At 46.1% G+C, this 12048-nt stretch overlaps 1 protein-coding gene across 2 annotated transcripts in view; it reads right to left on the minus strand.

The window, feature by feature from the left end:
- Positions 1-12048, minus strand: part of ldlrad3 (low density lipoprotein receptor class A domain containing 3) — a 118960-nt gene that overhangs the window by 44344 nt on the left and 62568 nt on the right. Inside the window, exons 3-4 of one of the 2 annotated variants that reach the window (XM_055649749.1) lie at positions 7843-7968; positions 1945-2076 (exon numbers count right to left, since the gene is read on the minus strand). In XM_055649749.1, the coding sequence (XP_055505724.1) occupies positions 1945-2076; positions 7843-7968 (258 nt within the window). Of the gene's footprint in view, positions 1-1944; positions 2080-7842; positions 7969-12048 lie in introns of both variants that reach the window. The other variant, XM_055649748.1, reaches the window with a different exon arrangement.

The following is a 12048-nucleotide window of genomic DNA, read 5'->3' on the forward strand; positions in this document are numbered from 1 at the left end:
GGTCATGGGGAGAACGTACAAACTCCATACAGACAGCACCCGTGGTCAGGACTGAATCCGGGTTCCTGCCGCTGGTATGCAGCAACTCTACTGCTGCACCGCTGTGCCGCCTACACATTGTGGTTTGCTACTGTGGTCAAAGGCTTTCCCCAGCTTATTGCAAGGCACCACACAGATACAAATACCCAACCACTAAAACGTGTGATCCGCAACCTTCATTGAGGTGAGTTGACTTTCCACTGCCCACTGGCATCCCGACAGACGGAGCGGCTGATAAATGGGAATGCTGTGGTGCAAGGCTTTGGTACGCTAATCTGCTTTGTTACTTCTTACTCATGGTGGTCGACTGGATTAACACTGAAGCTCTCATCCTTTTGTTAAATCTCTCCATGGTTTTATCCTCTCTATCTCTGTAATCTCCTTCACGCTTGCAAGTCTACAAGATCTCTGTACTAAAACTTCCCTCATTGAGCACCTGGCCCATCTACTCTCCATGCAAATACCTCCTCTGACTCCTCTCCTTCAGGGAACTCTGAAAATGAGCCACCTTTCACTAACCATCCATCATCATTTTTAACATCACTTTATATGGCCGGTGTCTAATTTTATTTAATAACTTGTGAAACACCCTTAGATTTTAAACTTGAAATGGAAGTAGCTGTTGCCTAATGTAAAAGGGACAGTGCATCAATGAAATATTCATCAACAACAGGAGAGAGGGAAGAGCTGTGTAATTATGTTGTTAAAATGACCGCACAAATGAGGAAAGCAGCCATGGTCTCAGGCATGATTTTAATTGCTCCATAAATCTGCAACGGTGGAAACAGAGGCTCAACTGTGGAGTCAAGCTCAATGCCCGGAACGCAGAAATGATGAGATTTTTTTCTTTGAACTGGCCATGTGCAGAACAAGGCTGGCTAAAGGCAGCCGTGCGTGAGATCGGGAACCAGAGGATTTACCAGGACACTCACAAATCTGCTGATGTCAGGGTTAAAATTAAGTGCTGCGACTGTGTTGAAATCAATCAACATTGTTAAACATTGGCAAAGCCACCCAGGCAATTCATTTCTGGTATTTATCAGCCTTGTTCCTGTTGATTATCTAACAGGCAAGAGTCCGCCGCAAGGAAATATCAAGCCAAAAGAGGACTGGCCGGCAGGTTGTGGCAAGCTGCACTACTCTGATCAAAAGATACATTTTCACTCAGCATGCAGACACAAACACAGAATTCATCGTTATGATAAATCCTTACAGCACAAGACTAATTAAGCACCATGCAGCAATTCTGTAATCAGACGGCATGGCCTCTGTACATATAGACCGTACGGACTTTATACGCAGACTGCATGGGCTCCCCACCTGTTAACCACAAGGGCTCAACATGGCCTAGCGGTAGTGCCACTGCCTTACAGTGCTGGAGACTCGGGTTCGATCCTTACTACGGGTGCTCTCTGTAAGGAGTTTGTACGTTCTCCCCGTGAGGTTTTCTCCAAGATTTCTTCGATTTCCTCACACACTCCAAAGACGTACAGGTATGTAGGTTAATTGGCTTGGTATAAATGTAAAATTGTCCCTACTGTGTGTAGGGTCGGTGCGGACTCGATGAGCCGAAGGGCCTGTTTCCGTGCTGTTTCTGTAAACTAAACTAATCTACACATGCACAAGGTCTGCATATAGATTGCACGGGTCTGCATAGGCTTTTTATTCAGTCTGGAGATTTTATACTGTACAGACTACGCAGGTTGTACATGCTCCAGACTGGATGGAGTTAATATACTGACGGATGGGAAATGAAGAGATAAACAATGGAGTCATCAGATGGAAAGTAAGAAGCTTTTCAACACGAGCAAAACTAGGTGAAACTTCTGCCTTGCTCCACCTCAGCCAGGTTGACTGCTGTGGAATATTTTGTGAATCTGAATATCGCTGAATGCCTGGCCTTACCCGGTGAGATGTCGCAGTCGCCTTCATCACTGTTGTCCTGGCAGTTATTCACTCCATCACAGACAAAGCTCTTGTCGATGCACCTCCCATTCTTACAGTGGAAACGGGCCGTCGAGCACAACAGTGGGTTTGCTGCTATGAAGTAGAGAAAGCAGCATTAGGGATGCACAGGTCTGACTGCCCAACAGTGACTGAAGTCAGAACTATTTGTTACGTGCAGATTAACACAGTGTCAACTTGTTGCTTGAAATTAACCTCACGGCAAATTCTGAAGAAGGGTCCCGACCTGAAACATCACCTATCCATGTTCTCTAGGGATGCTGCCTGGTCCGTTGAGTTATGGGGCACAGTATTGTACTGGGACCGACAGAGCAGCCATGTGTTACACAGAGGCTGACAGGACCAACATGGGTTTTGTAGAGACTGACACGGACATTGTTTGTCGTATAGAGATGGATATGATACTGTATGTCAAACATTAACGAAGGCTTTGGTGAAGATCTCTAAATCAAGTAATTCAACACACACATGCACACACAGAAGCATAGTCCTGGCAACATATCACTAAGCGAACATTCTTCCGTTGTTAATATTGTAGAGGTTTCAAATGCCCTAAGTGATGATTTCCCCTCCTGCCCCCGTGTTATGGAGCTCGTTCAGACTCACGCATGGATTAGCCGATAAACTGAAGACCAAAAGGACCTTTGGCTCTGTTTAGTGATTGACAGTGATGTTCAGAGTCGTGGCGCCGAGCAACTCTTGCATAATCATGTTCTCCCATGCTCGGAGGTGGATCGTGAACTGGTCACTATGGAAACTTCAGGGGACTGCGTTGCAACTAGTGAGCTAGTAAAGGGACTGCTATCCAGTTGTCCAAACATGCCTTCAGGCCTCTTTCAGTATCACTGGCAGAGAATGCACATTCAGAGCACCCTTACTGCATTCATTGACAGCTTTGGGGAGCAATAATGCAATGAGTGGGTTAGCATGTGATGAGCATGTGACAGTACTTGGCCTCTACTCGCTGGAGTTTAGAAAGTTGAGGGGGGACCTCATTTAAACTTACGCAATAATGAAAGGCATAGATGAAGTGGATGTGGAAAGGATATTTCCACTGGTGGGAGAGTCTTGGACCAGAGGTCATAGCCTCAGAATTAAAAGAGCGCTCTTTTAGAAAGGAGGTGAGGAGGAACTTCTTTAGTCAGTGGGTAGTTAATCTGTGGAACTCATTGCCACAGAGGGCTGTGGAGGCTGTCAGTGAATATTTTTAAGGCAGAGACAGACACATTCTTGATTAGAATGGATGTCAAGGGTTATGGGGAGAAGGCAGGAAAATGTGATTGGGAGGCAGAGATCAGCCATGATTGAATGGCGCAGTAGACTAGATGGGCCGAATAGCCTAATTCTACTCCTATAACTTGTGAACCAGTGTCGGGATGCTGGAATATCCTGTGGGATGTGAGGGACATATGAATTCATAGTAATCAGTGGAGTGGTGGAGATCACAAGAGTTGGAGACGTGGTCCCATTGGGTTGGAGGGAGCAGCAAGTCTTTTCCAAATGGCTGGATGTGGGAGAAAGGATCACATGGATTATTGGATTTGGAAAAGAGGGAAGTAAATGTCATGAGCTGATGGCCAGGCAAAGTACCCTTATTGATGGTGGTTGGAGGGGAGGGGAGGGGAATGAAGTTGATTGTTGAGTGGAAAAAGAGGGGAGGTGAGGGCTGTTGAGGATGGGCATGGCTGGCAATGGGGGCTGGAGGGGGGGTGGAATAGCATCAAACGTACCAGCAGACTTTACATGCAAAAAATGCTGGAAATCAAGTAAACTCAGACAATGCTAGAAACATTCAGCATGTCATCTGTGGAGAGAGAAATAGTCGAAGATGATGAAAAGTCATTGACTCGAAACGTTATCTGTTTCTTTCTCCACTGAAGCTCCAAACCTGCCGAGTAGCTCCAGCGGTTTCTCTCAATACCAGCAGGGTTGGAGGGCCACGGGGGGGGGAAGGGGGGATGATTTCAGCTTCCATTTGTTAGTGAGTTGGCAGGATACTGTCCAGTGGCAAGTTCATCATGCCAATTAGGGCTGTCCTGTTTTATGGGATGGACCTCTCCTGGGGTGCAGGGGTTTGATCCAGGAGGCCAAATATTTGAGAGCTGTTGGACAACACCCCAACCCCAATCCTCACCTTCCTTCACCAGGGCACCCTCTCCCTACAGATGGTTGTGGAGGTCAAGTCATTGGGTATTTTTAAAGCAGAGATTGATAGGTTCTTGATTAGTAAGGGGGGGGGGGGGGGGGGGTCACAGGTTATGAGGTTATGGGGAGAAAGCTGGAGAATGGGATTGAGATGGAAAGATAGATCAGCTATGATTGAATGGCAGGGCAGTCTCGATGGGCCGAATAGTGTAATTCTGCTCTTATGTCCTATGAACATAACCTTTCAGCACTAAGCCAGGAATCTCTGCAAAGGCCTAGTGTAACTGGAGCCATCATCAGCCTGGGACAGACTGTGCAACTTTAGAGATACGGCCAACACCATCTCTACTCCAACGGGCCGACCTTGCGATTCCCTTACTTGCACCAGTGGCCACACGTTTACAACAACTTGATGGTGTTCCAATCACAGCACGCAAATTCACAGCTCATCTTCCAATGAACTCCACCCTTTCTCCGACAGTACGATTGTGAGTCAATATCACCTGGACTTCCTGCCGCTCTGTATAACTGTGTCCTGCTCTCACCTGAAACACTGATGATTAATTCTAAAAATTTAAGGCTTCTCTTAGAGTTCACCCGAGGAGACTGTGTCTGCTGCAGGGATGTAATTCACCAGAATAAATACAATTGGCCGCAAGGAAGAACCAGAGGTGTGCAGTGATTCTTGTTTTTACATACACACAGCTTGTTGCTATGGTTTGGTTTGTACTGCCTGAAGCAGATTCAATATAAAATTGCAGGTGAAACTGAATTAATAATTGTAGGGGGTATATCTGCATTGGGAGAGAGCAGGGAAGTGAAACTAATGGTATCGCTCGAAGATAGATACAAAATACTGGAGTAACTCAGTGGGACGGAGGCAGCATCTCTGGAGAGAGGGGACGGGTGACGTTTCAGGTCAAGACCCTTCCTCGGTGAGAGTCAGAGGAAAGGGAGGCATAGAGATATGGAAGAGTAAGGTGTGAAAACATATAGGAGCAAAGAGGTCCTTCTGCAGTTGTACAGAACCCTAGTGAGACCACACCTGGAGTATTGTGTGCAGTTTTGGTCCCCTAATTTGAGGAAGGACATTCTTGCTATTGAGGTAGTGCAGCGTAGGTTCACAAGGTTAATTCCTGGGATGGCGGGACTGTCATATGCTGAGAGAATGGAGCGCTGGGCTTGTACACTCTGGGGTTTCGAAGGATGAGAGGGACTCTCATTGAAACATATAGGATTGTTAAGGGTTTGGACACGCTAGAGGCAGGAAACATGTTCCCGATGTTGGGGGAGTCCAGAACCAGGGGCCATAGTTTAAGCATAAGGAGTATGCCATTTAGAACGGAGACGAGGAAACACTTTTGCTCACAGAGAGCGGTGAGTCTGTGGTATTCTCTGCCTCAGAGGGCGGTGGAGGCAGGTTCTCTGGATGCTTTCAAGAGAGATCTAGATGGGGCTCTTAAAAATAGCAGTCAGGGGATATGGGGAGAAGGCAGGAACGGGGTACTGATTGGGGATGATCACATTGAATGGCGGTGCTGACTCGAAGGGCCGAATGGCCTACTCCTGCGCCTATTGTCTATTGTCTAAAACGAGAGATCAAAGGGGACGTAGATAAAGGAATGTGGAATGGATCATTGTTAACTGAGGGAAGGTGACAACGAGGCATTCAATCAGTAAAATGTAATCAGGAGGACGGTGAAGCTAGTCGGAGAACTAGGTTGGGGGAGGGATGGAGGGAGAGAGGGAAAGCAAGGTTACTTGAAGTTAGACAATGGTATAACTCCACTGAAGAACCATCACAGGCTCAATTCGGTGCTGTATCTTTCCGTAGTTTGATGTGGAACCACCTGCCGTGCCCTGCCTTGTAGTTTCTCAATGGTCTTCCTCGCGACCGGGAGTTTGTGTCTCAGATCATCCATCCTAACGACACTTTGCCAAGGGTTTCACTCCCCCCACTCCACACTCTCCCCACCACCCCCCATGGCGGAGTTGTCAACAGAAGGCTTCAAGGGGTCGTGACCTCCAGGGGTCAGGAGGGTCAGAGGCACTCGAATGACTTCACCTCAGCAAAATCGCAACATCAAAGTCTTGAAGCTGTTTTTCATGCTCCCTCGTGAAAGAACAAGGGAGTCGAATTAACACACCATTGCCAGAGTGCTCCGTCATATGGGGTCACGGACAGATGATTGCTGACTGTCAAATTCAATTAGATGCAGTGATTTTATAGCTTTAACCTTTAGCCGGATGAGCAAACAGTAATGCCCTGAGGTTAGTAAGGAAGGTTGAGGGTGAAGATAACCATTGAAGTCATTTCTATTGAAAACCACTGTCCAGGAATTCCTGTTAACTCTTTGTCTACGTGTTTTGATCTAGTGAACCATGGCCATAAGGTTCTTTCTACAGTCATCAAACGTGCTGTCAGGGTGAAGTGGTCAAGTGTGAAATATTTCTACAAGGAGGCAAACCAGCATGTTAAATTCTGAAGCAAATCCCCATTGCAAGCTTGTGTTGGTGGTTGTGACCCACAACGGTGACATGTAACAACATTCCACACGCGGGCAGTGTGAAATGTTCTGTCAGGGTGAACTCAAAGGGGACTGCTTTACCTCTCCACCTGCGGATATCTGCATTTCTTTATATTCGTGTTCATATGTTCTAGGAACAGAATGCCATTCGGCCCATCAAGTCTACTCCGTCATTCAATCATGGCTGATCTATCTTTCCCTCTCAATCGCATTCTCCCCCTTTCTCCCCATAACCCCTGACACTCTAACTAATCAAGGATCTGTCAATTTCCGCCTTACAAATATCCATTGACCTGGCCTCCACAGCCATCTGAGGCAATTAATACCACAGATTCACCACCCTCAGACGAAAGAAATTCCTCCTCATCTCCTTTCTAAAGGTACGTCCTTTCGTTCTGAGGCTATGGCCTATGGTCCTAGACTCTGCCACTAGAGGAAATATCCTCTCCGCATCTACTCTATCCACGTCCAGACATATTGTGTCACAATGAATTGCAATATGTTACTGCAGCACCTGTGGTGATATCATCATCACTGAAAGTGGGCAGTTTGTTACTGGCAATCACCCTTCAGGATTAGAGAATGACACAGGACAAGATAGGTGGACCCTTTCGAAAAGGATCCAAACTGGCAAAGGAAAGAGGCACAGAGTTATTCTGGTCTCTGCAAATACACGCAGGTCAAATGAGTGACCAGGGAGTGCTGTGTGACTGCATGAACAGTTGAGACTGCACAAGGTTATAAATAACAAAAGGCAATGGAAAGGCAATGAGCAGGTTCATTCAAGTCAGAACTGAGACAAGGTTTAGAATTTCCCAATGTCTAAATTCATCTCTAGTTCTCCAGGAATTAAGGATTAATCTCTGAAATTAATCTCCGGTAAAATCAGTTATTACATTGATCTATAATTTCAGATGACTTTTATTTCATCTACATCGGTAACAATGCACAGGGAAGGAAAACATCACAGAGGCAGACTTCTGGAGGGAGAACATTATCCAATGAACCATCCAGGAATAAGTTCAAATCAAGAGGACACCTCTCCAACAGTTAGGCTTTTGAATTATAATCCGATAAGAACGATACCTAATTGAGGGCTACCAGGTTTAATCTCGTCCTTTCGGCAACTATCGATTAATCCGGCACGGGTAATAAAGACACTTACTGCAGTTTTCCTCATCACTGCCGTCCGGGCAATCCTCGAACCCGTTACATCGGAAACGCCCGATGATACAATGCACACCGCTGGAGCAGGGGAAAAAGGTTGGTGCACATTTGGATTTGACTCTTGCTGTGGGAAAACCAAAACAGAGAAATGAGAGAGAAAACCAAAGCAAAGAGTTAAGAAAAAACCCCCAATGTATCTAAAGATGGGAAACAAATTATTTTATGTGTCTGGGCAGTGAAGGCCTGTGAAATCCAGGCCGGCTCTGCCCACTGACCCACGATGAGGAAATTCAGTCAGTTTTAAATCAACAGCTGCCTTTGTAGTGGAAATGGTGTCCTGGCATGTCAGCCGATATCTCAGACTTCCTTCTGTCTTTTCCATCGGATGGCCGCGGGGGAAGGGACGGTTCTGCCAGCCAGGATTTAACACTTTACCTGCCAACTGCCCTCTCATTGCAAATCCATCTCTGCAAAATAACTGCAGTAAATTGAAGTTTAGAAGTAAGAACAAAACTGTAGTCAGTTCCAGGACAGACAGCACAGTAGTCCGTATAAATTTCAAGACCCTCCACTATGGTCAACGAGAGTTGTTTTTTAAATGTGCTATATAAATAAATGTGAGTTGACTTATCACAAGCTCCAGGGCTGCTATGAGGAAAGGCTGCACGGTTGGATATACTGTCCTTGGGATGAGGCGTTAAGTGCTTCCTGCACTCTAAATTCAATGTGCTAAATTGTTTAGTTTATTGTCACGTTACCGAGGTACAGTGAAAGGCTTTGTTGTTGCATGCTATCCAGTCAGTGGAATGTACATGATTACACTCATGCCATCCACACTGCACCCAATAAAGGTGACCTGCTGTTGTAGTAGAGGTTTAAAAGAGTGGAGCGATTGTAACTCAGGTGGTTACTGGAATGATTCCAGATCCGCCTCTGGTGCCAACACGCTGAGAGTTGTCTGGCCTGGTCGCCATCTTGCTTATCACCATGGCAATCTCACGGTATTACTTTAAATATCCCTGGCATGCTGGCCTCCACCTAACCACAAGCAAAAACTAAAGAAGTGTATCTGGTCTACATTTCTGAGTATCTGGCTACATTTCTGTGAATGGAATCTTGCTTTGTAAAATAGGCAGCGACATTTCCTACTTGATTAGGGATGGGGAATAAATGCTGGCATCGATGGCCATGTCTATCATCCGTGAACAACAAAATGAATTGGGTTTTGAAGATTTTGGAATTTCTTGATGTATTAAAATATATTCTGTACACGCAACGATAGAGGGACATAGATAGAGTGGATGTGGAAAGGATGTTTCCACTGGTGGGACAGTCTAGGACCAGAGGTATTAGCCTCAGAATTAGAGGGTGCTGTTTTAGTAAGGAGGTAAGCAGGAACTTCTTTAGTCAGAGGGTAGTTAATCTGTGGAACTCATTGCCACAGTGGGCTGTGGAGGCCAAGTCAGTAGATATTTTTAAGGCAGAGATAGACAACTTCTTGATTAGAACGGGTGTCAAGGGTTATGGGAAGAAGGCGGGAAAATGGGATTAGGTGGCAGAGGTCAGCCATGATTGAATGGCGGAGAAGACCTGATGGGCCAAATGGCCCAATTCTACTCCTATAACTTGTGAACAATCAATTAAACAACAATAGAGATGTGGCCTCCCAGATCCAGTAACCCTGGTTCAATACCGACTTCCCGTGCTGCATGTGTGGAGTCAGCATGCTCCCTCTGTGACCGAGTGGGTTTAAATTGGATTCTCCGGTTTCCTCTCGCATCCCAAAGGCTTGAATGTCCATTGTAAATGTCCCCATGCGTATAGGTGAGTTGTATCATCAGTGGGGATGGGGGTGGGATAATTGATGAGAATGTGGAAAGATTGCAAAATGGGGTGAGCACAGAGTTAGTGTAAATGGAGACACAAGGAAATCCAGATGCTGGTTTACAACAACGTTGTTGTACGACTATCTTACCAACGAAACAAGATGCAAGAGCATTCCTACACCCACTACCATTGGTGAGATCCGCCAAAGTCCCAGTCGCTGAGTGGAACTCTGAGACTTTATCTCTCAGCTGCCTGCTAAGGTTTATGGCTGAAAGAGTCAGAGGGAGGATGAATTGAAGGTCATGTTCTCCTGGTTCTCGGGTAACTCTCACACATCTCCTTAGCTGTTAAGCAATCGCTGAATCAATTTGGCAGAGGAGGCCATTTGGTCCATCAACTCCATTCTGGCTCCTAGATACATACCGGGTGGTGCCAGCAATGGCTGCCTCGCCAGCAGTCTGTCACATCCCTTCTCTGTTTTTGTTATTTTAAGTATGTTTTAAATGTGTTTCAATGTTTCTTGGTTAGTTTATGTGAGGCGGGGTAGTAGCGAGAAACTTTTTTCAGTCACTTGCCTCGACGGAGATGCGACTTTCTCAGTGTCTCATCTCCCCCCTCCCCCCCCCGTCCCCGCGGCCTAACAACTGGAGTGGTGCGGCCTTTCCTGGAAACCGGCCCGGAGCGTGAAGCCGCAGGCGCGGACTTTAACATCACGGAGCTGCTATCCTTTGCCGCGAATCGCCAGAACAAGTGCTCCGACCGCCGGGCCTGTGGACTTTTAACACCGTGAAGCCGCGGTCTCCGATAAGAAGCGGCCGATACGCGAACTCCATACCGAGTAGTGTTCCGATCCATCCCGCGTCGGAGTATCGATCATCCCGACGAGGGGGCCTGAACATCGGACCGTCTGTAGCAGCGAATTGTGGAGGGTTCAAAGGCCCCAACCACGTGTGAACAAATGAGGGAGATGACTAAACTGTATTGCCTTCCATCACAGTGCGGAATGTTGATTCCAATGTGGTGGATGTTTATGTTAAACTTTAATTTATGTGTGTTATTTTCACTTAGCATGGCAACTCAAATTTCACTGTACCTTACTTGGTTAACTGACAATAAATGTGAACTTGAACTTGAACTAGTAGTGTGAAGCTCCAAGTTCCACTGCCCTGAAAATTATTCTCTTGAGCACCTATCCAATTTCCCTTTAAAGCATTTGCTGATTCTATTTTTAACATCCTATCACATAGCAAGTTACAAATCATTACTAAACTCCCCGAGTGAAAAGGGCTGTCCATCACGTTGCTTATTCTACCCTTTTTGCCCAAAATTGTACATTTGTGTATCTGGCTCTGAAACAATCTGATCGTGGGATCGACTTCCTTCTACATACATCCTAGCTACTCCCGCCGAGGTTTATTACACCTCTTGCGATCACGGCCCTCTCACTTCATCAAAAAAAAATCAGTCCAAGTCAGTAATAAATGGTTAATGATTTCGCGAAACACCTTCGTTCAGCTCGCCTGAACACTACCTGATCTCCCGGTTGCCGGGCACTTTAATTCTCCTTCCCATCTCTCCTAGGTCTCCTCCATTGTCAGAGTGAGGCTAAACGCAATTTAGAGGAACAGCAGCTCATATTTCGCTTGGGCAGCTTACAGCCCAGTGGTATGAATATTGATTTCTCTCACTTCAGGTAGCACCGTCATTCCCTCTCTCTCTATCCCTGCCCTACCCAAGTCGCACAAGCTTCTCGTTTTCACCCTACAAACAGGTAACAATGGCCCGCTTTCTTTATCATCGTTACGTTTTGGCATATCTTTCATTCATTGTTCTTTGTCTCTCCCCACCACCGTCTATATCTCTCGTTTCCCTTACCCCTAACCAGTCTGAAGAAGGGTCTCGACCTGAAACATCACCCATTCCTTCTCTCCAGAGATGCTGCTTGTCCTGCTGAGGTACTCCAGTTTTTTGTGTCTATCTTCGGTTAATAAATCTGGTCTGGCTCTTAATCCAAACCTCTCAAAGTGGTTAATGCTTTCCCTGTTTATTATCTTTTAAAAGCTTCCCCACATACAAGGTTGAGCTGATGGACTGCAGTTCCTGGCATATCCTTACACCCTTTTATAAACTGGAGTGTTACATTAGCTTCCCCTGCACCCAGAGATGAGGCTGCCGTTGTATAATCCATAATGAAATACAGCTGGAATCGTCGTGGCATATTTGTATGTTTTAGTAACATGGTGGAGGAGGGCGAAGGGTGGGTGTTATAAACATCTTCTATGTTATTCTGAAAGACTCTGCCGCCATTCAAAAGTCCATCGAATATCTTGAAGCCTGGCTTACCAAAGTCGACAAGTCAGGTCTGCTTGACAGATTC

Source organism: Leucoraja erinacea, chromosome 18, assembly GCF_028641065.1.
Source record: "Leucoraja erinacea ecotype New England chromosome 18, Leri_hhj_1, whole genome shotgun sequence".
In the NCBI taxonomy this organism is placed as follows: domain Eukaryota; kingdom Metazoa; phylum Chordata; class Chondrichthyes; order Rajiformes; family Rajidae; genus Leucoraja; species Leucoraja erinaceus.